Genomic DNA, 27,994 nt, shown 5'->3' on the forward strand with positions numbered 1-27,994 from the left:
ATCTGGCCAATGAACTCCTGACTGTCTAATTGCTAAATACATAGTTTGGGTAATCCAATAAAGCAATAAGCCTCTCTGCCTGCCTTTGTCTCCCCTCATTCCCTGCCTGGAAAGCCGTCCGGCAAGGTAAGCGCAGAGAGAGAGAGAAAGCAATCTTTTCAGCTGCTCCTTTTCACCCTGCAATACTGCTGGGGGTGGGGTGGGGTGGGGTGGGGTAGGGTGGGTTTTCCTTCCATCCTGCCTGCAAGAAATACACAATATTTACCACATCACCCAAACAGGAATCAGGGGATCAAAAGTGGGTGTTCTCAGCTGTGATCACGGCTCACTTGTCTTTATTCTGAAATGATGGAAGTGGTATCAATTGCTGGTCATGCCTCATAGTAGTTTTGCTGCACATGGGAAAGGAACGGAGTGCTCTACTGCTGCACAATCCTATGTGTGCCAGTTCAGGCAATGCATTCAGTGCTACTTACTCCCAGGTAGCTGCGAATAGGACTGCAGCCTCAGTTATCTGACATTGCTGTCTTTAACTGCAACCTGTGCATCAGTCATCACAAATAGGTTTGCCTGTTATATAGGGTTGCCCCATATAACTGTAACACTTGAATACTGCAATTGTCTTGTCAGGGGTTGGCGGGACAGTTTTGTTTGTTTTCAGTATTTCTATCCCACTGTTCAAAAGTATTATTTTTCCCCCTAAAGCAGCTTACAAAGAGAAACAAAAGTTCTATGACATTGTTGTTTTGCAAAAAAGAAAAGAACAAGCGGCACACCTTGAATTAAGGGATGCCTCACATCTTGCCAATATTTTCTTTTAGGACATTAGAATCTTTGCATTTGAGTAATTTCAGCTACAGTTCTGGGCATGCATTCCTGGAACGGTCCATCCCATTCACGACTTCCTTCACACTAAGTAAACATACAAAGAATAAGGCTGTTGATTTGATGGCATAGGGGATGAAATACTATTCTTGAGGGTGAGAAAAAAGGCTTTTATTTCATTTTATAATTCCCCTTTGCCACTGCATATTTGGTAGCAGGAAAGTGTTAGACATTTAAGAGACCAATCAGATATTGATACATTTGAATGTACATGGTCACCATTCGTTAACTTTATTAATCAAGAAGATAATGGATTTCGGTCTGTCCTCGTGATGCGTGGTGACGCATGGGCAGGTCTAATTAGTTCTATAAGATCTGGACAGTAAGGCTCTGTTTTCTCTAAGCGCTTCCTTCAGTTTGAGACTTTGACTTACTCTCAGAACGTCTGGTAACAATGGCATTTGTCTATGTGCCCATTGTCTGTGTGCTTGTTTGTTTAACCAGTTGAACATTCTGTTTCTTAGACATGGATGAATTTGTACTATTTTTATATATTAATGAGCGGGGAAGCAACTAGGAAATGAAAGGCCGTTTGAATTATTTCCCAGACGCTGCTTTCTGATGGCCTCTTAGAAGATGATTCTGATCGTATATTTAAACAGCTTTGCATTAGAAGTAATGGAAACTGTGCTAAAAGAGTTGGGGGGGGGGGTTTCCGACCCTAATCCATGCGTGACTTGTGACAGGAGAGGACTTTGTCATAATTATTGTGCCAAGTAGTGGCATTAGCAGCTGCCAAACACCCATTATAAAGTCTTCATCATATTGAATTGCCTTTTAGAGCGATCTCAAGGGAGTGCTCTGTTTCGTTTGCAAAGCATGTTTACATGGGGAAGTTAGAGTGATTGTCTATGAGTATTCATAGATTGGGAAAATTAACATAGCAATTGTTTTTATGTGCAATATGTATTACAGTCCTGGGGCCAAGGGTTTCCAAGTCGGAAAAGGCGTGTTATCCCCGTTTTAGGTATCGAAATTAGGGCTGCTGTCCTGCACCTACTTAGCTGGGTGAGTGGGACATACATTGAACAGAGAGGGACTTACTCCTGAGAAAACATGCATAATCTATGTGCATTATAATGGATCAAAACATGAGCAAGTAAATTTCCAAGCAAAATTTTGAACTGGAATTGTTTTTAAATTCTCTCCCCCCCCCCCAAAAAAAACCCTATTCTTTTTCAACTTTGGAAAAATAATGCACTTTCATCTGATCCTTGTCTGATCTCTAACTCAAATGGCATTGCATCGAATTAGGCATGCACATAGTAAACTACCTTGTCAGGCAGATTAGTTCTATCCTAACTCCCTAGCTCAGCATGCTAGTGATCTAATTGCAAGGCTTTTTTTTTAAGCCACCTTTCTAAGCTTACCACAAAGTGCCTTATCAATATAAAGGATTTTGTTGTTTTAAAATAATAATATCCATCTTAGATTTGTTTTTGTTTTTAAATAAGATAAATTATTAGGTGAACGATTTCTTCTCTAGATTTGTTCTGTATTGAGTTGAAAAGGAGTAAAGGAACCTCTCGTGCAAGCACTGAGTCATTACTGACTCTTGGAGGGACGCCAGCTTTCACTGACGTTTTCTTGGCAGGCCTTATAGCGGGGTGGTTTGCCATTGCCTTCCCTGGCCATTATTAGCTTTCCCCAACTAACAGGGTACTCATTTTACCAACCTCGGGAGGATGGAAGGCTGAGTCGACCTGAGCCGGCTGCCTGAAACCAGCTTCCACTGGGATCGAAAGGCCGTGGGGAGAGTTTCAGCTGCAGAAACTGCTGCTTTACCGCTCTGCCCCAGTCAATAGTAGCAGTTTGCCAGATGGTGTACACCTTGACAAGGGGAAAGCCCCACAGTGGCAGCAGGACATTTATATAACACAGCCACCATCACGGAGCCATCACAGGGCTTTCCTCTGAAGCCCCGGTTTTAAAAAGTTGGGCACTTGCCCTGACTTTTCCCACTTGGAGCAAGGCGACGACATCTGCCATATGTTGCCTTGCTTCGGAGCTGCGGTGGAAGCGTGCCCCAGCTGATGGCGACACCTGATTGGTCACCATTGGCTGGACAGGGGAAGGGATGGCCCAGCGAACCGAATGGCTGCTAGGCCTCCTCTGTGGACGAGTGGAGCATCACAGAAACATGTAAAAAAAACCACTGTATTATTTTTTTTAAAGAACTGGGGGAACAGGGACAGAGGGAAGAGGTGGCTCAGCGAACTGAATGGCCGCTGGCCTGCCACCTCACCTCTGTGGAGCTTTGCATTTAAAATGTAAAAAATTAAAATAAATAAAAATGGAGCGAGGTGCATACTCCCCCCTCCGTGACTGCCTTCTCTTCTGCCATGGGGAGGAGGAGGAGGAGGAGGAGGGAAACAACTGGGAGGGGAGGAATAGAGCGTTAGGGGCAACGGTGGTCCCTTCTTCCGCGTTTGAGCTCCTTGCTGTGGGGACTACCCGGCAGGAGCGCAAATGTGAGAAGATGGGCCTCGAGGTACCAATGCGACCTCATATAGGCATGGCCCTGGCTGAACAGGTATCATGGTTCATGAGTTTTATAAATTGAGTATGAGCGAAGATTGCTGCTTTCCCTGTTATAATAAAAATATAATGATAATAATGATATATTTGTATGCGGCTCTTTCTTTGCATGCTGCTCTGATCAGGCAGCTGCATTTCTGAATTTTTTTTTATGGCAATGCAGACTTCATGTTACATTTGTTACAATGTGCTTATTGCAGCAAAAATACAAGAGGTGTTGGATCAAGACTGAGGAATTGATCTTACCAAGATGACTATTAAAATTATTAATATTATCAATGTGCCAATTTATGAAAGAGTATATTTTTTCTTTTAAACTGCATTTGTAAATTGCATTTTCTTTTAAATTGCATTTTCATTGGGACTTTGACCAGGGTGGAAGGTTAGACCTCCATCCCCATTCAATGAAAATCACGTAATGAGGGAGTGCCATTTATATTTTTTTAAAACCTCTGACATGATTGTTAAAGGCTAATTTAATTTTTCATTAAAATCCTATTCAGTCTCTGTTCAACCACTCCTAATTGGCACATAACCCCAAATTTTTACATTTCCATTCATTTGCATTTATTTGTGAAAACACTCATGATTTTGCATAACAGTAATATGTTGTTGCTGTTGTTTTAATATCTGCTTTAACAGGCCCATCAGGAGATCGTGTTTCATTCACTTGCAGATAATTTATTTATTTATTTATTACATTTTTATACCACCCAATAGCTGAAGCTCTCTGGGCGGTTCACAAAAATTAAAACCATAATAAAACAACCAACATGTTAAAAGCACAATTACAAAATACAGTATTAAAAGCACAACCAGATAAAACCACGCAGCAAAATTGATATAAGATCAAAATACAGAGTTAGAACAGTAAAATTTAAATTTAAGTTAAAATTAAGTGTTAAAATACTGAGAGAATAAAAAGGTCTTCAGCTGGCGACGAAAGGAGTACAGTGTAGGCGCTAGGCGGACCTCTCTGGGGAGCTCATTCCACAACCGGGGTGCCACAGCAGAGAAAGCCCTCCTCCTAGTAGCCACCTGCCTCACTTCCTTTGGCAGGGGCTCACGGAGAAGGGCCCCTGTAGATGATCTTAAGGTCCAGGCAGATACATATGGGAGGAGGCGTTCCTTCAAATAACCTGGCCCCAAGCTGTTTAGGGATTTAAATGTCAATACCAACACTTTGAATCGGGCCCGGACCTGGACTGGCAGCCAATGAAGTTGTAAAAGGACTGGTGGAATGTGATCTCGCCGGCCAGTGCCTGTTAGTAAACGGGCTCCCCTGTTTTGTACCAGCTGAAGATTCCGGACCGTTTGGCATAGGGTAACTGCACTGTAACGTTGAACAAGAAGTCGCAGTTTCAATTGTTTTGCCTTGAGAACTGGTTCTGGCACAGCAATGTACCTCAAAAAAAAAAAAAAGAAAAAAGAAAAAAAAAGAGAGTTTTTAAAAATTATTTTGAAGAAACGTTTTTAATCTATATTTTGTAGATAATTCATTAAAGCGTTTCTTGGCTTACCATGAGACCCACAATGGGGACAAACAGATCCTGCTTCATTTTCAGTATTGATTCTGAGTGGTTGTTGATATTTGTTCTACTAGGAAAGGTACCTTCCTCCTCCTCCTCCAATAATACATGCCATACCAGGTGCACGGAGGCTGTAGGGTTGCTACTTCTGAAGAAAATGGAAGATTTCAAGAATTTATGTTGTTTATCGTTTGCTCTGTCTCTGATAAAGTAGTGGAATATTTGTGTGTGTTCGCTTCAAGGCTAGAATAAACTTTTTTCCCCTGTACAGCTGTTATCTCTAGGGAACGATCATTCGCTTGAAATTTTGCAGAGTTAATTTGAATCAACAAGTCCTTAGTCATAAAAGAATGCATTTTTGAAGGCTTCAATTCAGAAAGCTGTCTTCATGCTGAGATAGAAGCATCCAAGTGAGGAAAGCAAACAATTGAAAACTGGGCTCCTTGTTCCAACATTGCAGGACAGATCCTTTCATCTCTCAGTGTGTAGATAGTAATGCCAAAGTTACCACCTCTGCAAGGCCCTTCTTTCTTGCTCGGGTTGCTAGATAACAACTTGGAGATTTGCTGTTTCAGTCCTCCACAGGTTGGAGAAGTTCAGCAGCTTTTTTCTGCTTTTCTTTCCACCAGTCCTCAACCTAGTTGAAGTCTGCCTCCTGCGTACACTGGAAGCTATGCTTCTCATGTTGTGAACAGTTAGCAATGATTTAAGACTCAAGGGAAGTTTTTAGAATTCCTAGGTTTATAGTGTCTGTTTTATTATTTACCTATCTCATGCTTTAAATTATTAGCTATGTTGTTGCTGTCGTTGTTGTTGTTGTTTAGAAATGAAATTCATGTCATACATTTATAATCAAGATTATGAAGAGCTGCAGGGATTTTTGTTGCTCTTGCCAAGTAGCGCTTTGGCCAATCCCACAACCCTCAGTGAAATGCCTCTGTAGGGTTCTCATGACACACCAACTAATTGTGGGTTGAACAACCCCTAGAACAAGCCATGGGTTGCCAGCATGGCTTGTTGCCCAGAAATGTCCAGCTGGACATCAGGAAAAACTTTCTGAATGTTAGAGCAGTATGACAATGGAACCAGTTACCTAGGGAGGTTGTGGGCTCTCCCACACTAGAGGCATTCAAGAGGCAGCTGGACAACCATCTGTCAGGGATGCTTTAGGGTGGATTTCTGCACTGAGCGGGGGGTTGGACTCGATGGCCTTGTAGGCCCCTTCCAACTCTACTATTCTATGATTCTATGATTCTATGAATAAGCAGTCTGCTTGGTAAGCAGTCTGGGTTCAGATGACAAGACAACCCATCATGGCTAGTTACCCACAATAAAGTGTCCTGTCATGCAAGTCCAGTCTATGTGTCTGCGCTAAATTTAAGCTTTAAGTATTTCCCCATTTTTTATCCCCCCAGAAATTCAGAAAGGCCTGGAATCTTATACTACAATGTGACAGGGATGTTGTTTGCACCCTTTTTCAATTTAGGCCTCATTCAGTTAGGTTGCCAAAATGTCTCTGGTATTGTGGGAGACGTTCTCATACAAACACATACATATGGTCACACACAAGATCAATGACATAAGTCATTCCAAGATTCGCAGGAAAATTCACTGAACACGTTTTTAAAAAGCATATATGTCAGCTACAGCATGACCAAATAACTCTCCTCTCAAGAGCTTTTATATTTATTATGTTTGCCCTGGCAATGTTTCAGTAAGATCAACAAACTTGTAAAGGCTCCTACTTAGTAACTGAAATTCTTAAACTTGAGCTACATCCTGTAACAAGAATAGTTGGCCTTGCCTTCTGCCCCTGCACATACTAGACTTCTGAGGGCTTCCCGCACCCTGGACATCAAATAATAGGATGTATTTCACTTTATTTTTTTCTGAAAACTGGTCACTGAGAGCATTTCTACATGAGTTACTTATTGCACACTCATTATTTGTTGCTCACAGAAGTTTTCACATCCTTTACCCAATGTTGTCAACCTCCAGGATATCTCCTGCACTTTCTTCCCTTTATCAAGCTTTCAAAAAGATCGCAGATAACCTGATAAACAAGGTTAATCCACTATATCAGCAGTGCCATCTAGCAGCTGTATAATGAAACAACATTTTTTTAAAACTAGAAAGGAGACTGCCACCTTTCCTTCCATAGTCTGCTCATTGTTTTTTCCTTTCCTTTTCTTTTTCTCTCTTCCTTCTGTTCTGCTCTTCCATACCCACTGTTGGGAGCTTGTTTGCAATGACATTTTGAAGAGGGAGAGAGAAGGGCAGGAAGCGCTCCAAGTGAAATACTGGTATTTCACACAGCATCTGATTTTACTACCTCAAACTGGAACCTTTGGCTTCTGAAGACGTTTAGTAGCTTCAGCTTAGCAAAGGATACAATCAGCCTCCACAATCTTTTTTCTCCCTCTCCACTTTAATTTTTCCTAAGTAGCTGCAAGCCTCAGATTGGTCCAAAAGCAAGGTTAGGACTATGTAACATCATGGTTGAGGAAGCGCTGGGCCTTTTAAACAGGTTTTATTGTTAAAAAAAGCGCATTAAAAAGCCCTCAGTCACCTCACTTCATAAAGTTAATTTAAGTATGTGCAATCCTTACAAACCCTCCACAGCCTCCTAAATTCTTCTGAAATGCTATCTCTGTGTAAGGAGCCACTTGGCTTGGGGAATTATCTCTCTCCCTCCCACCCCCTTTCATTTCCATTCACTGTTATTCTTTACTTCTTCCGTCCTCTATCCCGGGCCTTCCTATGAACAGAAAGTGTAATAAAAACAAGAGTTTGGAGAGGGTTGGATGTGGAGGGGAGATAAATATTGCTCACTTATACAATCCTTATGTATGCCTATTCAGAACTAAGCCTCATTATTTAATGAAGCTTGCCCCCAGGAACGTGCGCATAGAATTCCAGCACAAGTTACTTTTGCAGGAGGTTTGCAACCTGATCTTCTGCATGTTTACTCAGAAATAAGCAAGTTGTAAGCATGGTACTGTAGGCTTAATACCCTTCCCACCCAATTGCAGTCCAATGAATTGGCTACCTTTTCAGCCCAGACTTACAGGTTCACCTTCTAATGCTAGAGCACATTTTACCATGGTCTCCCATCACTGTGATTTAAAACTCCATCCAACTAGCATTTTACTGCACGCTCATTACTGGGCACTCACAGATTACTCACATGCCTCTCGCGCATCTTCTGCCCTTTCTGTCCTTAGTTGCGCCACAAAAAAACCCTGAGAAAGTTGGGTTGCTGCTCTCTCCTACCAGACTGAATGGGGCTAATTACTTCCTGTGACAGAGAAGCGACGGGAGCCGCACGTTTGACCTAGATGTGATGGGGCTTTTAGGGGAGGGCAAGGATAGGACCATGAGAGTGCCAGCACACTTAACTTTGAGTGCCAGCACACTTAACTATGGGGGGGGGGGAACTTAAACTGGATTTCAGACATCATAATTCCTATTCTTCTGAAACTTTGTGAGTTTCTTGTCCGGAGGACACCAATAATGACCTGTGCATTTTCATACCAATTTATCCAAAAAACTGTGGTGGTTGAAGGGAAGGGAAATCAAATCATTTCCTCCTCCAAATTGGAGAACTCCACTTCCAACATGAACTGCTGTGTCTTTCCTTTTGAACCTTTGCTGGTTTCTAACTCAGGGACACCTGTAAATAATCAGTAATTTTCAGAACAATGGTCCACAAGGACCGTAGGGAGATAAGTATGTCCTCTTTTGGAGACCCTCAAAACATCAAGGCTACCCTCACCCAATTTGGCAGATATGATGTCTCGGGCAACGAATTCTGAATTTTTCATCCAATTCTTCCAAGGAATACAAATGTTTTTGGCAGTTTCTTTTTTAAGAAAATCAAAATATAAAGGCGTATAGCACAAAAAAACAAGAATCTGTACCTATTTTTTAATATATATTAGGCAGGTGTAATACCCTCCTATGGAGCTACTAGCTCCAATTCAGGCCAAGAGAAAAAAACAGTCACAGTGTTCTTCATTAATTTCCAGTGATAGTCAACAGAAAGCATAGACACAGCTTTCGGAACCTTGACTCAGGTTTGATACTGAGCTGAAGTATACAGACTTCAAATTGGTCTGAGCAGAAGTTGGAGGCTGAGTTAGGGTCTGAGTTGAAGTGGCGCAGGGAGGGAGTCAGTGCACATGATGTATGTATGTATGTATGTACCTATACAAACACACACACACACATATTAGAGATGTGCACTGACACACACACACACACACACACACACACGTTCAATTTAACCTGATAAGCTGTAGCTACACAGTACGTCAGTTCATAGTGGGCAGTACAGGAAGCACAAAGAGATAACATCAGCATAATCCTCTTGTTTATGATCCTAACCAGACAAGGAGATGCAAGTTCAGCAGGAAAGGTGTGCCTGTTTGTGCTTGTACATTTTTCCTGGTACAGACAGTAAGTGCTCAGCTTAGGTGGTATGCTTAGAAATTTGCCTATTACATTTATATCCCACCTTATCCTCCGAGGAGCTGAAGGCAGCGTACATGAGTCACTCCATTTTATCCTCACAGTGTCCCTGTCAGATAGATTAGGCTGAGAATCCGTGACAGCCCCAAAGACACCCAGGGAGCGTCATGGCCAAGTAGGGACTTGAACCCAGGACTTCCAGCTCTAACCACTACACCACACTGGATCTATGCGGAATTTAAAACAACATCAAAAATGAAAAGACAAATAGATGGAGTAGAAAGTCTGATTGTTAGTATCGTGTTCATTAAAGACACACACACAGAGAGACACATTCAGGGATGGAGCTGATAAAAGCCAGTATGGTGATGGGGGTGGGGGGGTAGGTGTGGACAGGATCTGCTCCCTAAGATATTGCGTCTGCCAGCAGCACCAAGCCTCAAAGAGCGAGTGTCTCTCGTGCTTTTGTCTCCTTATATGGTAAAATGATACACAGGGGTTTTTCACTAGGCTGTGAAGGCAGACGCCTGTTTCCACACAACACAGACGGCTGAGCAGAAATCCGAAGAGCTGCTTGCACAGACTGGAGGATTCCCTGGCTAGCTGTACAACTCCTCTTCTCTGCCGGCAGGTCACTGTGTCAGCCATTTATTAATGGACGTGACTCCCCATCCCAACTCCAGAGGGTACAATTAACTACCTGCCTGTAAGTAGACATCCCTTTTCGTCCCCTCCCCAAGAGCCACCAACAGCAAACCTTTGGAGGTTTGGTTGGAACTGACAAAGGATGCTAGGAGAGGCTGTGATGTTGGATAGGACGGGACAAGGGTTAGGGGGGTAAAGCAACCGCCCTAAATGGCATACAAGATATACGCTACAATAAGGAAAGAGGGGTGGCCCTCGGCTTTTTTTAAAACCTACAAATATGGACGATAGAAAGAGCTTGGGTAGAAACAAATGATTTTTGCCTGGGGCGGGGGATGTTCTGTGTCTGAACGTGAGATGTGAGCAAGGGGGGAGATGACATTGTGGCATTCCACATTGAGACCATTTTTGCTATCCGGTGCTATACTGGAGAAGCCCCGGGGAAGATCACAAATAAACGAGTGTTCAGATCGCGGTTTCTTTACAATTCTGTGAACACTTCCTGCTTCCTAGAGCAACAAAGAAGCTCGTTAATTTCTGTAGTAGCAGAAGCACAGAAAACAAAGCTCCCTTGCTCGTTTGTGCGTGCGTTCTCCCTCCGTCTCTCTCTCTCTCTCTCTCTCTCTCTCTCACACACACACACACGCACACACCGTTTAGGCAAAACAGCTAAAAGAAAGGTAGTACTTTAGACTGTACTTTTATTTATTTCAAGATCTTGAAATGGACCATACAAATTTAGCTTTCTTTCTTTCTTTCCATTTAGTGTTTCATCTCTGTAATGTTTCTTCAATATCTATAACTGAGAAAAATACATGAAAGTCAGTCAACACCAACTTTCATGTCTTGTCACATTTACTTATTTATTTATAAATATTGACATCCCAGCTTTCTATCTAAGCAGACATCCAAGGTTGCTTTGTATGTCTTAGGACATAATCTTATGCATGCTCAGACAGAAAGAAGTCCTACTGGGATTTGTAATTCTTTCTGTCTGAACATGCATAAGGTTGCACTCTTACTAGACTAGTGGGTCACTCCCTCCCTCCCTTCCCATTTCCACCCTGTTACCTCTGCCTTTGATTCATAATGTCCTGGATCACCACACTAGCTGAAATACTTTCCAGGGGTTGTTAAAGCAAATGTATGATTTAATTTAGACTGAATAGTTGCCATATTTGCCATCTGTTACAAATGCCTGAGATCCATGCATGAAAAGAGAGAGATGTTAAGCATATGCAGGAGAACTGGGATACAATCTAGCAAAAGGATTTAGAGTCTCATTAAATCAATAAGAGTTAATTACCTGTGCACTTTTGCTCTGTTGATCTCAGTGGGATTTGGTGGGTTATACACTTGATGTATAACAGCCTTTCCCAACTTGGCACCCTGTAGATGTGTTGACTACAACTTCCATCATCCCCAGCCTGCATGGCCAGTCTGAGAAGGCTAGATTATAACAGATGCAATAACTTCCTCCACATTATTTCCTCTGTCAATTACTTGCTAATTACTACATTAAAAAGTAAGTGGTTTCCCCTTAGGCAAAACAACAACAGAGAATATATTTCCAAAGGACATCTCATGTAAGGTTCAGTATGGTTTACTTCAAGACCAGGAAAATTACAATCTATGTATTAATCAGGAACACAGATTCCTGCACAGAAACAACCTAAAGCCATATTCAGAGGGCTCATCAATACCAAGCAGGATATTCCACAATGAAAGTGGTATGAAAGTAGTATATAAAAGGCAGGAGCCACACTACTGCTTTATAGTGGTATTGAAGTGCACTGACAACTGTTGGGGCCCATGACACACCTACACCAAGCAGGATATAACACTATGAAAATGATATGAAAGCTGTATATGGGATGTGTCAATGGGCCCCAACAGTTGTCAGTGCACCTCAATACCACTATAAAGCAGTAGTGTGGCTCCTGCCTTTTATATACTGCTCTCATACCACTTTCATAGAGGAATATCCTGCTTGGAGTAGATGAGCCCAGAGTCTCGGTTCATCCAACTTTTTAAACCACACATTGTAGATCTCAGGAAAAAAGAAACATTGCAACAAAATCAACACCTACAAGCATTGAAAAAAGCCCGGAGGCCGTACCAGTGTCTCACTCATCTGATCAAAGTTGGAACTGAAGCTTCACTTTAATGAAAGCAGCATGCACGCATTCTGAACATGCTCAGGGTGAAATTGCCCAGTATGGTTTGGCGCACACTCAAAGGCCAAACTAAGTGCTGCAGATTGATAGAACCACCCATACTCTTCAGGCGTTCACAGAGAGAACTCCTGAAGGAAATAGCTAGCCTGGATTCTTTCTTTTTTAAAATGGGGTGTCTGTTTTTCTGCCATGCACAGCTGACAGGTCTCTGACAGTGCATGGATTGGCATTCTAGGGATGCCTCTCCTAGAACCATGGCATTTTTCTCTGTGCTTAGGGAGGCAAGGTGTGTAAAGGGGAGGAACCTAGTTTTGCTGGGTCTTCTAAAAGCCTCCTTGACCAATGAGGCTGGCCATCCTCAAAGACAACAATCCTCTGAGCTCTTTCTAGTGCCTGCCTCTTGCCCCAAATATTTCTATTACGAAATATAACACTTGAAATTAACATGGGCCTACCTTTTAATGTAGCCTTTCCCCAACCCGGTGTGTTTGACTGCAGCTCCCATATTTCAGAGCCAATGTGGCCAATGGCTGTGCTGGCTGAGAATTATGGGAGTTTCAGGCCAACACATTTGGAGAGCACTTGATTGGGGAAAGCTGCTTTAACGTGACTTACACCAGGGGGGGCTGTCTGGTGTGTGCGCGCATGTGAGTGTTTTCTGGTGAACACATTTCAATGTATCTGTATGAATAATTACACATTGTTATCATTGACTGACAATTTTGAATGGATCTGGCAGCAAATGGTCAGCGTTCATATCTTCCAAGTCATGCGTTCTTAGTATTATATATTTTTACAGCTAATGACTGTAAAAACTCTACACCAACGTAAGAATTGGTTGGTGGCCAAATCCAGCAAACCGCAATAGTTGGAGCATTCCTTTCCGTTTCTTATGACTGTGGTTTCTGTTTCCTAGCAAGGCACAAGAGAAACTTTCCCCCACATTTTGACTCTTGATGTTCCCTAGCAACAATATTATTTAATTCATTTCCTGACAAATCTGCCCAGGATTTTGTGACCCCCTGGGTAAAACTCCATTCTTTCTCTTCAGTTGCTCAGTCCTTCCAATCACCTCCTTCCTCGCCATTTTGAAATGGGAGGAAAAACAGCCAGTCTGTGCAATATTAGAATATGCTTTTGATGGTGGGCCTAAGAAGTCCCATACTTCAGGGAGATAGAAGGTTTTTATTTGATATGGAGTAACAAGAAATATGAATTATGAAGGCAAGTTTATATTTAAGTATGAATGCATTATAGCATGAGTTTTGAATAGCACTCTTCTGTTTTATTAAAAACTTAATTATATATCTAGGGGTCTGCCTGCCTATATGGTGGCAGGTTGCTGCCATGATAAGCAACCCCCTGCACTTTTGCTGCATAGGACTGGTGGCGGCTAATCCCGAGGCAGCAGCAAAAGTGTGGGGTTTCCAGCGGCTGGACCCGCCCCCTGCGCTCTGCCCAAGTGGGTGGCAACCAATCAGGGGTCACCATCTGACCCCTGATTGGATGGCTACAGCAGACCCACCCTGGGGCTTTCTGGGCATATAGACAGCTCCAAAGAAATGGGCTCATTCCAGACGAGATGCTTCCTTGCAGGTAGCAATTAGTGGTGGCAGGGATAGACCTTAAAAGCAAGCACTTTCTCCTTCTGATGTAGGGCCAGCATCAACGGTAGACATGGCCAGGCACCTGCTGAAAACCCACACCCCAGCAGGGCCCACTAAGAAGAGCCTGCTGGAGTTACTCCTCCTCTTCACCACTGCAACCTACTTGTTCACCTGACTCTTGCTCTGGCCCAGACAACAGTGGTGGTGGTGGTGAGGACGAGCAGGAGATGCCACGGTCTCCTTCCTCCCTGGCTCTTTGCCTGTCAAGCAAGCAGGTAACTTTAAATAGGAATTTAGTTTTCCTTCTCACATCTTTTTTTAAGTGTGCACACACTCACACATACACTGTAAGACACACACACACACACACACACACACACACACATGCCACCAGGGCTTAGATTGGTGGTCATGTGCAATTTTTCTTTTCCTCTTTATTTTCTTTCATGATAGAAAGGAAGATTTGTATCTGGAACATCTGTAGGCATAAATCCATGCAAGAAGCATTTGGAAAGCATCTTTGTTGTTGTTTCAAAAGCTGCAAAGATTTACAATGTTGCTTTTGTTACACTGGAGCAAACTGAACTACCAGGATCGCTTTTCAAGCCCCTACCAGTAGTTTGCAAAAACGTTGCCAATTATCCCTTCGGGAGAACTTTATGTCCTTTTTCCAGGAACTGTCATCCATTTTCCAATAAAAACTGTAAATCCATACAAACAAGAAAAGAATTAAGGTACTGGGAAAAGGAATGGTTTTGACAAGAAAAGGCAGCGTAGTTAGCAATGTCCAGATATAAATGTGCACATTTATTAATAACATCCATAGCAGGTTTATATACATGGATTTACTTTTTAATATTAATTTATTTTTATTATATATATATATATATATATATATATATATATATTTGCTGCCCTATTGGCAGATGTCCTCAGGGAGTTTTACAATCATAAAACAACAACAACCAAGACAGTTGTACTATTTAACTCAACCCATACTCTGCGTTGTCATTATGTGTGAACCAGGTCAATATCTCAATGGGAGGGGGACCTTCCCTGCAAATACTTGCACCCCTGCCTGTGCCAGCCACCACCATTTCTCAACCATTTCGCCTCACTTTGACCTGCAGAACTCAACTAGGGGATTAAAATTTAGCAGGGGAGCAGGGAATTTGAAGGTGAAAAACATGGGTTAAACAGCTTCTCTTCAACTCCCGAATTAATATGGCCAAGGAAATACAGGCCTCTCTGGTCTCCTCCCTCCCCACACATGAAATGTCCCCCTTTTCCCCTCCCTGAGGTTGCTTTCCCAGCCTCAGAGAGGCAGCCTGAATTGTTCTTTACATACTGGCCATGAGGGATTGGGGGAGTTGGACCTCTGACTCCCCCTTTCAATCTCAGAGGTAGGAATCTGACCTATCCTATGTTCCCTGGGACATTCACCCCGGGGACCATAGGTTTGCTCTCTTAGAGATTTTTTAATATATATTAAAGTAGCATATAAGTATTATTAATTAATAATACATTATTATTATTATTATTATTATTATTATTATCTAATAACACCTCAAACAAAAAACATCATTATTACAATATGTTTTCCCCTCTGAATTTCAAGGTAACACACCATTTTAACCTGAAGCTGCTTGTTTTCTTGTTGACAGGCTGTCAAAAAACTCAATGTCAAAATGACGGAACGCTTTGACTGCCACTACTGCAAGGAGAGCCTGTTTGGCAAGAAGTACATCCTGAGGGAAGACAGCCCCTACTGCATCAAGTGCTATGAGAGCCTGTACTCCAACAGCTGTGAGGAATGCAAAAAGCCCATTGGCTGCGATTGTAAGGTACCTTGGAGATATATTTCATTAGCCTACTTCTTGGATCAGATTTCTTGCATTACTCACAGGCTCCTCAGGAGGTATTCAAGCCCAGTTTAAACATGAGGCCATGCAATGCTCCATTCATCAGACACCTTGTTTAAATTGGGCCCTCAGCTAATATACATATTGGTCCAGTTCACATGATCACCGCAGTTTAAACAACCCTCAAATAACCCATGGCCTGTTGTGGGTTTATTTGAAGGTTGTTTCCCCTTCAAACAAGCCATGCCTCCCAGGTCGGATGACACAACAAGCCATGCCTGTGTGAATAATTAAGCAAATGGCGCCTGGCATGCACCATGACTTAAAGAAGCCACCAATATGGACTGGGGCTGCTGGGAATTGTAGGGCACCAGGTTGGGGAAGTTTGCAGTAATATGTAGCTCCACTCTTGGGGCCAAACCAAACAGGATGAGGAAAAGAGTCATGATTGGATGTTTTTATTGTTACCTTAGAGAGTGCTCAGTTTTTTATTAGAACAGCGGCGCAGGGGAAAGGGGACTTCAACGCTTTCCTTTGTGCCATTTTTCCTGATCCAAATCAGTCCCTAAAACTACTAGCCCCAAAGTGTGTGTGTGTGTGTGTGTGTGTGTGTGTGTGTGTGTGTGCACGTGGGGCGGTGGCAGGAACAGACAGTCATGATAAAGATCAAGAAGAGTTAAACATCTTATCAAATCAAAATTGGAGCTCCAGTGCCTACTTTAAGAGGAAAATAGCAATGTCAAACAATCTGATCACAGATCTTCCACATCTGGTGTCATTTGGCTCCAAGACTTTCTTCTCCTTTTTAATCACACAGTTCTAGCAAATCAGTGGAAAATGCCCCATACATGAAAGCAGAACTATATTGGTAAAAGTTATGTCCATACTGCTCAGAGTGATGGTGGGGAGGGGGCAATACGCAGAAGCATTAAAAAATAATACTATCCAAACCTATACTTGCAAAGAGTCCCTGCCTTGACAAACAGAAAAGGGGTAACCATTTCTTCCCAGAATTTACATATGACTAAGATCATTTTAAGCCCTCGGGCACTTTGCATGTGTTGACATTGAAGGATCCCTGAGTTTGGCCTAGCCCCAACAAATCTCAGAGCAAGAGAATTAATCAGATGAACTTTTCAACCCAGATTGATAGATCATTTGGGGGAGTGTAGGTGTCATCCGATATCTCTGTTTTTTAAACAAGAGTTTCTACAAGGGGAGAGAAAGTTTGTGATATCATTTTATATGCCAGAAGACAGTTGGAGTTCTTTTTCTTATGAAGGATTAGAAAAATATTTGTGTGGGAAGAGTGTGTGTGCGCAGACTCATATATACACACACAGAGAGAGAAGCTGATGGTAATAGCATCTTAGTAGTAACAGGAGAGAATAACCAAGCAGATGTGTGCTGCTGTACTATTGCCTTTGTAATATTATCTTTGGGCCCATTAAAATTCAGTGATCTCCGTGCATTAACAGCCAAAACACACGCACACACACACAGTCATGTGGCAGTATTCCATAACCACTGAAGATTGCTCACCATGTGGATATTCTTGATGACATAGGGTGGCCTTCCCCAACTTGTTGTCCTCCAGATAGACTGTAACACCCATCATCCCCAGCCATCACAGCCAACGTGCATTTAGCCCCTATGCCAGCCCTTCACCAACCTGCTGCCCTCCAGATGTGTTGGATTACAACTCCCATTATCCCCAGTGGGAGTTTCCTCATCAGCAGATTTCTCCCAACAAATCCCCAAACTCCTTTTTTAAAAATTCCTTTAGTTTTAAAGGCCAATGGTCACCGCCCATTATGCACTAAGTCCTATAGAAGCCTATGGACTTGCACACAGATAACTTCGCAAAGGATGGCACTCCATGGTTTTATTCTCCATTCCGGTTGGCCACTGTGAGAAACAAGATGGTGGACTAAGCGGACCCTTGGTCTGATCCAATTGGGCTCTTCTTATGTTCTTTTGGTAAGCAAATGACTTCAGGCAGAGCGCTTGGGGCCCTGCACTTTTGTGAACAGGCTCATGTAGCAGCAGCTGTGGCAACACTTATACTCGGAGAAGACTTGTGCATCTAGGAGCATTTTGTCCTAGGAAGTTGTTGGATAATTAAACAAACTAGCTGATAGGGATTCCACTATCGCCAAAAAATTCTAAATTGGCCTTAGAAAAACTGGGTTTCGTGATAACAGTAAAATTGCCTTAAATGGATACAATAGGCTTGAGCCTCCAGCATTCAAAGCTGTTGAGAAGGGGCAGAATAGGAGAGGGGAGTAGCCACTCTTGTCTCCTTTGGGATACAGACACTTTCGTTCACATTCTGAAGCATTAGTAACTGTTTACATTTTCAAATATTCTTTTTGAAATTGTCCAACAGGCAGTTAGTACATTCCTCCTAGGTGAGTCAAGAATTTCCAACCAGAGACCTGGAACGAAGTGAGACAGTTTTAATAGTGTTCACTAGATTATTCTGATGGAGTATTTTAATGACCCAATAGGTACAGGTGGATGTAATTCACTGAGTATTCCCATACAGTAGTTGACTCGCCCTTTATATTCACTGGATTGAGAATTCTTGTATTTCAATTTAAGTTATAGCAATTATTTCTAAATGTGTACCTATACATATCAGTTAGTATATGCAAATATTATGCAACGGCTTGTCATCTTTTGTCCCCTTTTTGGGTAATTCATTTTCTCTTTTTGATTGACATGTAAGTGGCTCCCCTAATCCTATTCTGTAAACCTGGTTTACCTGATTCAATGAAGTTTACCTACACTTAGAATATTTTATTGCATGCTCATGATTGGTCACTCACATACATTTTTGGGTCCTTTGCATCAATTTCCAGGGCCTCTCCCATGTATTTTAACCTTTATCCTCCTCTTAAAAACATTGGAGATAATGCAGCAAGGAGAATTGCTCTGATATATTGACCATGTGTATAATGATGGAGTTGTGCTATATCATAGCACTATCTAGTGGCTGTATAATGAAACATATAGAACTTGCAGACAAAATGAATTCCCTCAATCAAAGTATGTGTCTGCCTGTGTAAAGGAACTGATTTTAATCTTGCAAAGAATCTGGAAGAGGAAGTCTGGGTAAATTGCGGGATAAAAAACGGATGTGATGGCAGCCACATGAAGCAATTTTATATGGTGTCAGATCATTTCTCCATCTAGCTCAGTGGAACCTCCTCTTTCTGGCACCCATTTGCCAGGGTCTCAGGTAGAGTTCTCTCCCAGTTCTGCTGCTCAAAAAGACCCCTTTAGCTGGAAATGCCTGGCATTTAACCCAGGACTTTTGCATGCGCTTTGCCACTGAGCTACAGTTTCTTTGTGATGCTGCCTACATAACACAAACTCTTGTTTTAAAGGAGTTGTGTGTGTATATAATGCAAGCAAAAAACAAAAGAAAAACAAAAAGCTGTCTTTAAAGCAATGCTTCTTCATCCCATTGCACATGCTAGCTGTTGGCTCAGAGGGCAAAAAAGCTTTTTTAAAAAGTTTTGGCCCCATTCAGAGGACACCTTAAACCACAGCTTTAACCATGGTCATTAAGCCAGAAAGCTGGGTTGTGTTCAGACGACACCTTAAACCATGGCTTTAACCACAGTCAATAAGGCTTTTTGCCTTAGTCACCATGGTTAAAGCCATGGTTTAAAGTGTCTTCTGATCGGAGCCACTGTTTACCAGATTTCCCCCCAGCCCTATACAGTTCAAAACAGATGTTTCTTTTCTAATCAAACTCCTCTTTCTGCTGTTTATCTGACTCAAACCATACTGCCATATATACAAATTATGCCAATAGTATACAAATTTATGTTCACTCTATCATTGTGGAAAATTAATGCAGCCTTCCCCAACTTGGTACCCTCCTGTACTAGACATGCTGGTTGGGGCTGCTGGGAAAATATTGAAGTCCAAAATATCTGGAGGGTACCTGGTTGGGGAAGGCTGATATTGTGCCTAATGAGCCTGCTAATTGTACTCCTTAAGATTTATGCTTGACAAACTGGTGGGTAAATTTAGTTCAATTTGAATACAGACTCTACCGCTATTCTCTTTTGATTACCATGTCCTTATGTACATTGCAGGCTATGCATTAAGCATGCTTTGTGGTTTGGGATTTCTACAGGATCTGTCCTACAAGGACCGGCACTGGCATGAAACCTGCTTCCACTGCTTCCAGTGCAAGAACTCACTGGTGGACAAACCTTTCGCTGCAAAAGAAGAGCATCTCCTCTGTACTGAATGCTACTCAAATGAATACTCCTCTAAGTGTAGCGAGTGCAAGAAGACCATCATGCCAGGTTAGGACTTCTGTGCTTTGGGGAATGGAGCGGGCTTTAGGTGCCTTCATACAAAAGCCTTCTGAGACCAACTGGGAGGCTCTTCTGCAATCCACATTCCTGGAAGCCTTTTGTTTGCCATGGGAAGACCCTTGTGGAAGTTGTGTGTTTGGCCAGTGTGGCTTTCCATTCTTATCAGGTTTCTCTTTGCATTTATACTGCCATAAGGCTATCCTTGGGAAGGAATGTGACGCTCAGTGCTGGAAGGCTGAATAAAGAGGTTGTTGTTGTAAAGACAAAATGGAGTCAGACTGTTTCTATTATGTCCAGGAATGACACGCTTTCTCCTTTAAAGCCCCTATTGGAGCAGTGGGGGGGGGGGGAGGGAATGATGCACCATTCCCCGCCACCACCACACTAATGGTGGCCTTAAAGGGAAAATGTGTCATTTCCTGACATTATAGAAAATTACAGAAAATCCCCCTGACACCCAAGATAGAACAAAAACCAGGAAAAATCCTTGGAAATCCTGACAGCTGGTCACCCTAGATTTTGTGCCCTTACAAAGTAAATGTTATTTCTATAACTCTGGAAGCCAATTGCAATACAACTGCTTCAAATTTTCTGCCTCCAAATCTAGCAGCCTCTCAAATTATGGTTTCAAGGTGCAATTATATTTGCTTTAATCATCACTATTGAAGAGAAAGAAATAACTTGGTGAAATGAGTGTTTATACTCATAGATTCTAGGGGCAGGGCTGAAAATAGGGGGGGAACATACACACGAAGTTTTGACTTCTTATAAGTCAGGAATTCAGTGAGTAATGAATTATCACTGGTAAACTTTTTTTTTTGCCTCTCATGTCACAAATTAATTTTTGTGCTTGATGAGCCATGACGTTAAAATTAGAGAGGTTTTGGGTTATATGATAGGGAAGTATAAACCACAATTATCCAACTACATTCGAAGCAGATGGCCAAAATCTGTCACAGGTTTCCAGTTCTTTCCTACCCCTACTGCATATTTTAGCAAATGTCCTAGATTGTGTTGGCATAAAAGCACTGACTGGGATCACACAGACTTGATTTAAATAGAACTAAACACTGTAGATGCAAGGAAAAATGACGGATTTGTGCAGAGCAGTGCCAGTTCCAGGTTTTTGAGGGCCTTTGGGCAAGCCACCCTCAAAGGGCCTCCTCCCTCTGTGAGTCCACCTTCTACCGTTGCCACTAGCTGCTATTGCTCCTCTCACATCTTTGTTACTTACTAGACAGGCAGAGAGTCAATTAGCAAGTCGGCAGTGGCATCTCCTGCACCACCACTGTTGTCTGACCCAGAGTGACAGGCAGGTGTTAGCATTCCTCTTCTGGTTTCACTGGAAATAAAAGAGAAGCTCTAATCATGAACTCAGTGCTGAGCAGTAACCAGACTTCATCCCAGTGGAAGAAGAGCCATACAGAACAGAAGGCCAGTGGAGATGCTAAACTAGATACCGTGAAACCAAACTAGGGCTAGATCTGCACCAAACAGGATATAACACTTTGAAATCAGTTTGAAAACAGTATAGGGAATGTGTCATGGGTCCCAACAGTTATCAATGCACTTTGATACCATTACAAAGCCTAGGTCTAAAGCCCAAGTTTGTGAAGTCCTTTAAATCAGAGATTCCTGAACTGGGACTTCTAGAGACAACATTACTGAGAGCAGGCAACCATCTTAGTTTGTGGTAGCAAAACCAACAGACTCTTGTGGCACCTTAAGAGTTAACCAGTTTATTATGGCACAAACTTTGATGGATGAGATTTTATTTCATCCGATCTGATCAGTATAGGAGTGATTTAGAAAGTTGACAATTAAGCTTCCCAGTTGACAGTGCCAATCTGGCTACGTGGGTGAGCAGACACCTTCAACGGAGCATTTTGCACACTTAATCTGATCCTCAAAAATACAACCAGCCTCTTTAAGCCCTCTGAAAACTCTTTTGATCCTCTTAGGGGCTGTCTATATGTGGGGAAAGCCCAGGGGTGGCTGTGGATCTGCACTGCATCAGTTATATGATGCAGGCACAGCTTCACAGCCACAGCGGGGCTTTTCCATGAAGCTGGGGATTGAAAAAGTCAGGAACTTACCCTGACTTTTTCAATCGGAGTGACATCAGTACAGCTCTTCTGCCATCTGCGGTCACTCCAGGGCCAATCTGGGGCAAATCCAGGGGTGGTCCCTGATGAAAGGCAACTGGTGATCGATCACCTTCCACCAGGAAGAGGCTGGGAGGGGGGAGGCTTCAGTACCCAGATGGCTGCAGGAAACCTCATGCTCCCTCTTTGGTGTCAGGATTACCTGACACCACCCCAGAAGGGAGAAACTGTGGGGTTTCAGAGGGAGGGAGGTGAAGAAGACAGCCCCTTGCTCTTGGTTTTTTTGGGGGGAGGAACTTGAAAGGTAGCCCTGTGTTTGCTGGCTAACCATAATTTAGGGTGAACAACTGTCAGTATTTCCCCGGATTTGTCCTGGTTTTTGTTCTTTCCATGGTGTCAGGGGGGATTTTCTATAATTTTCAATAATGTCCTGGAATGACACACCTTCCCCTTTAAGGCTGCCATTAGCATGGCAGGAGGGAGTGACATGCTTTCTTGAGGCACATCATTCCCCCACTCCGAGCTCCAATTGAGGTCTTAAAGGGGAAAGTGGGTCATTCATGGACGTTATAGAAAAGGCCCCAATTGGAGTGGATGGTGGTGGTGCAGAATGAAATCCTTTCCCCTCCTCCACTCCAATCGGGTTCTTTAAGGTGGCGGGGGAATAACGTACTTTCTGCAGGACTCAGAAAGCTGCTTCCCCACACACACACTAAGTGTCCTCTTTTTTGGTTTCCCAAATATGGTCACCCTACCACAATTCCCTTTTGGAACTCCACCACCATAACCACCACCACCAGAACCATTTCTACTTTGGGTGACAGCTGGATGGGTGCTGGCAACTATAACAAGGAGCAATACCCCATATTGCCACTGTGCCTCTGCTTGTTTTGTGCCAACAGAAATGACTGCTAGCATAGCTCCCTTCTGTAAGCTCTGGAAATGAGCATTTACACTCCGGGCTTGTTTCAGGAACTGATCCTTCCTGTTGCGCTAGTGGTCCATTTGCTAGTGCATGGGCAGTGTAGGATATTCCCCATGGACTAAAGCCAGGCTGCTGATCAGAGGTGCTCTGCCAATCTACCCCAGGGTGAGGCTGGGGAATACAAATGCTGATTGGGTTCTAGCTAGCATGGTATATAAACTTCCAAAATAATTATATGCAGGGTTCTATGCAGATCTGGCTACAGGGAAAGCAATGAAGTGTGTTTGCACATTGTCCAGGCGTGCAGTACAATAACAATGACAGCAAAAACAACTTCTCATTACCTGATACCTAGAAAGCCAGGGCAACCATTGAATATTCCATTTTTCATGAGGAAAGTATATGCTCCAGGCTCTGTTGTTCTTACAGTGGCAAGTATGGTGATTTCAGGAATGGTAGGTAGGTATTGGTGTGCTGTCCCATGCAGGTAGCCTGCAGACACCTCACATAGGATGCAATAAAAACTATGCCAAAATACTGAAGTTCAAATAAGAACTAAAAGCATCTTAGCACTTCAAAGACGGGTACTCAAGCATCTTCTTGGTGAAACTGCCCTGTTCTATTAATTATCAGCTCTGCTTTGTTGAATGGAACATCCTTTCATTACGTCAGGGCCTGATGCTTTAGCTCTCTACCTAATCTTTTTTTTTTTAATCGCATAAGCACTAAATGTAGTACAATTATACCTTTATTAATATAGCAGATTAATAAACGATAAGATGTGAGAAGCCCTTTAAAATGTCATAGAGCAAGATAATTATCTATTAACACTCTTGCTGCATTCCTTGCATGCTGATTACAGCATACTTAAGGTGTGTTTTTTTTATTATTAAATATCATAGGTTTCAATACGTAGCTTACTCTAAATGGAAGTGGGGGGGACGACAAATCCTACCTTTTGGTAATTGATCGTAATAGCATTTCCCCCCTTAAACTGCAGCCAAAAAATAAAATGGATGATCTACCATAAACTGGTATGCTCTTTCACATCAATCTAAGAGCCAATGAGGTCCCCTTGAAGTATTTAAACATAAGCATTTCTGTTTAGTTCTGGATTTCTTCTCCTCTGGATTGTTTCCAGAGAGTGAACAGACACACACACTTTGAGGAGGAATCCATATATAAAAAATTGGCTATCTCATGTATTTGTAAACAAGTTTAACCCTCAGAATATATAATTGTGGGAACTGGGAGTCTTCACTTTTCAGCAGTTCATGGCCAGTTTTAAAATTAACAGAATCAAGTGGTACAGCTTTTCCTGAACTATAGTCTGTGTATCATCAATGGTGAAGGTTGGAAATGGCATATTTGAATACCCCAGGCATAAAACACTCTGTACAAAAAACATGCATAAGGTAACTGGTCTAGTGTACCCTAATGAACTAGTTTTCTAAGCAAAGGGAAGATGGTTTCTGGATTTTGGCTCAAACTACCTGCTGTCTGAAGTGTCTGGTCCAGCATCCCTGTTATGTATCAACCAAAGCGTTGTTGCTAAGCGTGCCCTGCTTCTTGTTGGAAGCTAACTGAAAAATGGAGCACACATTTCTACTTACCTTTTTATGAAAGCAACTTGAAAGCTGAGCCGGGATTTCATATTATGGTCTCCTCGTAGGTACTCGCAAGATGGAATATAAAGGAAATAGCTGGCATGAGACCTGCTTTATCTGCCATCGGTGCCAACAGCCAATTGGAACAAAGAGTTTCATCCCCAAGGACAATCAAAATTTCTGTGTTCCTTGCTATGAGAAGCAGTTTGCTATGCAATGTGTCCAGTGCAAGAAGGTATTGTTTATTATTTCACGCAAAATCTCACACAAGGCAGTGTGTCACACAATTAAAAACAACAACCCATAAATGTCAGCACTCCCACTGCAACATCTTGCAGCACTAGTCGGCTGTAGTTGAGATCAAAACTGCAACCCAGCTCTCTTATCTACTTCGCATTTCAGTGCCAATGTTTATGAAGGTTTCAGACCACTGAAACGATGTACTATTCCAGTATCTATCAACATTTCAGCTACTTAAAAACAGCCAACCTTTCAAACTTTGATTTATACAAAGCGGTCATAGCAAGAGCCACAGCCAAAAAGATCCTGTCATAACTAGGGATGCAAAATGTAAATTGCACATCCATTAGCTTCATGGAAAAGGTGTGTTTGAGAAGGTATTTTGATAAATGAAGATTTTTCCAAGCCTAAGGATGCTTCCAGATGAGGCTTTTATCATGCAATTTCCTGCCTCATCCACAGAACTTTAGGGGAGGGTTCAGACGTTGACTTCTACTTATAACTTTTATGTATTTTCCCACCATTTTTTCATCTCTCCCCCCCTCCCCAATATCCTTCAAAGAGGAAAAGATAGAGTGATTGCAGAAGGTCATTTGACTGATAACACTAGAAGTTGTCATTCTGGAAACACCCTACATATCAGGACTTGTTTGTGGCCTCTTTCTAAAACACTTGCGAACTAAGAGAAAATAGAGGGCGCAAAAGAAATAACCAGTGAATTCTTTTATTTTTTTTAATAATAATTAAATAGCCAATCACCACAGGAGGAATTACTTACCGGGAGCAGCCGTGGCACAAGGAATGTTTTGTGTGTACCGGATGCAAGAAACAGCTGTCTGGACAACGTTTTACTTCCCGGGATGAGTTTGCCTATTGCCTGAACTGCTTTTGCAGCCTCTATGCCAAGAAGTGTGCAGGATGCACTAATCCAATAAGTGGTAAGTATCCCTGCTGCCATTTTCTTTTACAATAGAAAGAATTACCAACACCACAAAGGTAACAGTATTCAGTTCAGGATAGTATCCAGGACATATAACGAAAGGTCAGCATTGGCTTTGATGGTGTTTCAGTTATGAATCCAGCAGCTTGAACTGGGTTATTTGAAGAGAAATTTGCGGGTTGGGCTGTATAGAAATGCAACAATAAATAAAAAAATGTAAGCCATGTAGCCAAAAGAACAGCACTCAGCAGCAACACATGTGTCTTGCCCCCCAAGGGCTGGCATTAATTGGATATAACAAAAGATACGGCCAACCTTTTTGTTTAGGGATAGTTCGAGGTTAATGATACAAAACCAAGATATACAAATTAACCATAAGCACCTGACTAGGGTATGAAGGCAGAACATGTTGTCAGTCACAGCTCCGAAGAACCGTTACTTAAGAGCCAATACTAATCGTCCACTGTTGTGCTCAAAATGTAGCAGGAGCAAGAACAGCCACATGCCCTGATGCATGAGGTCCTCTTCCAAAGATGTACAAGTAGCACAACTTAGTCCAAAGAGATTTTCACAGTTGACATGAGATGCTTCAGGTTCTGTTGGAAGCCTTTCCAGCAAGATTTGTTTTCATTCGAGTTATGCTCTCATGTAAGGATTGACTTTTTGAATTGATCCCATGTGCACGTGCGCACACACACACACACGTGAAAATGTTATGTCACAACTGGGTTATCCAAGGAATTTCTTTCTGTAGCACCCCTAACCTGGTGCCCTTCAGATATGGCGCCCTCCAGCATGGAAGGATGGGAATTATAGCTCAACATATCTGGGGGAATCACTCTAGGAACTGAGAAGAATCTAATTTCCTGTATGCAGGATCATCAATTGAAACCTGTGGATAACCAACCCCCTCCACATATCTTGGTCCATAAGGTCTCCTTGACCGCCAAATCTGATGTGGGAATCTGTCGCAAATAGGTTTATGTGGTGGGGCTCCAGATCTTATGACTTATTTTGCTCTTCCAGGACTCGGAGGTACCAAGTATATCTCCTTTGAAGAACGCCAGTGGCACAATGATTGCTTCAACTGCAAGAAGTGCTCCTTGTCGTTAGTGGGCCGCGGCTTCCTTACAGAACGGGATGACATCTTGTGCCCCGAGTGTGGGAAAGATATTTAAAAACTGAAAAGGCGCAAAGTGATGATGATAATAATAAGCTGTTCTTACAAATACATATATTTTCTAAAACAAGTAAGGATGTGTATGAGTTTTGAGAAGTGGAAAACGTAGTGACTTGTTTTTTCAGCAATATATATTCATCGGTTAAGGGTTTATTTTTCTTTTCTAGATTATAGAAATGCATTGGAGAAGGAAAAGTCAGAATGGAGCCAAGGTGATTTTGACACCAACTGTTAGGCAATACATTTAATTTATGAAATCAAAATCAGTCAAAACACCCAGTTGTGAGATCTTCAGAAATGACCAATATAAATGCAGGGGGAAACTAATATAATTTTAAAAATGGGGCTTCCTGAAAGACTCCAGTGGCCAGAGTTTAGTGCATTGACAGTTCAGAAATCAATATTTATTATGTCCTAGTTGGCAAATGTGTAGGTGATAATATGTATGGGATGTAGGTTCAATCAGTAATAGGATGTTTTGTGCCATGCCTTAAAATAAGGGATTACAGCTGCAATTGTACTTATCACTACATTGGCATAACTTCCAAGTAAACGTACGCGGGATCGGGCTGCATGAGTTTTAAATGGATTCAAGTACGCAACACATTATTGCACGACACTGCAAGATCATTGCACAAAGTACATTGTCAGTTTCTTCTTGTACTGGTTTTGAAATTTCATTGCACCTTGTATTTTACAAAGCAATAAATGTATTTCTAACAAAGTCTGCTGTATTTCAGTGAATGCTCATGTTTTAACATTTACTTTTAATAAATGTTAGAATTTAAGGTAAAGCTTAAAGCAAGCCCTTTTGTTTAAAAAGGATGAATGCATTTCAACAGGGGGAAAAAAACACCTCCCCACTTTCACATAAAAAGGAAATTTGACCATTTCTAGTAGCAGCCAATTTTCAGTGAAACCTTTACAAAATAGAAGCACTCCGT

At 42.1% G+C, this 27,994-nt stretch overlaps 1 protein-coding gene across 3 annotated transcripts; it reads left to right on the forward strand.

The window, feature by feature from the left end:
* The first annotated feature begins 117 nt into the window (after positions 1 to 117).
* FHL2 (four and a half LIM domains 2) lies at positions 118 to 27,774 on the forward strand. 3 transcript variants are annotated; one of them, XM_063127481.1, is made up of 6 exons: positions 118 to 126; positions 15,516 to 15,695; positions 19,867 to 20,041; positions 24,756 to 24,925; positions 25,682 to 25,868; positions 26,897 to 27,774. In XM_063127481.1, the coding sequence occupies exons 2-6, from the start codon at positions 15,540 to 15,542 to the stop codon at positions 27,046 to 27,048; spliced, it is 840 nt and encodes a 279-aa protein (XP_062983551.1). In that variant the 5' UTR covers positions 118 to 126; positions 15,516 to 15,539; the 3' UTR covers positions 27,049 to 27,774. The 3 variants fall into 3 exon arrangements, with proteins under 3 accessions (XP_062983551.1, XP_062983550.1, XP_062983549.1); XM_063127480.1 differs by lacking the exon at positions 118 to 126 and adding an exon at positions 9,903 to 10,128; XM_063127479.1 differs by lacking the exon at positions 118 to 126 and having other exon boundaries at positions 15,544 to 15,690.
* Positions 27,775 to 27,994: the final 220 nt, after the last annotated feature.

Source organism: Elgaria multicarinata, chromosome 5 (genome assembly GCF_023053635.1).
Source record: "Elgaria multicarinata webbii isolate HBS135686 ecotype San Diego chromosome 5, rElgMul1.1.pri, whole genome shotgun sequence".
Classification (NCBI taxonomy): Eukaryota; Metazoa; Chordata; class Lepidosauria; order Squamata; family Anguidae; genus Elgaria; species Elgaria multicarinata.

What these genes read in the sequence shown, in the direction of transcription:
- FHL2 (XM_063127481.1), top strand. Translation starts at nt 15,540, where the DNA reads ATGACGGAACGCTTTGACTGCCACTACTGCAAGGAGAGCCTGTTTGGC. An exon ending in CCATTGGCTGCGATTGTAAG is followed by an intron (nt 15,696 to 19,866) that starts GTACCTTGGAGA and finishes GGATTTCTACAG; the next exon opens with GATCTGTCCTACAAGGACCG. An exon ending in ATGCACTAATCCAATAAGTG is followed by an intron (nt 25,869 to 26,896) that starts GTAAGTATCCCT and finishes TTGCTCTTCCAG; the next exon opens with GACTCGGAGGTACCAAGTAT.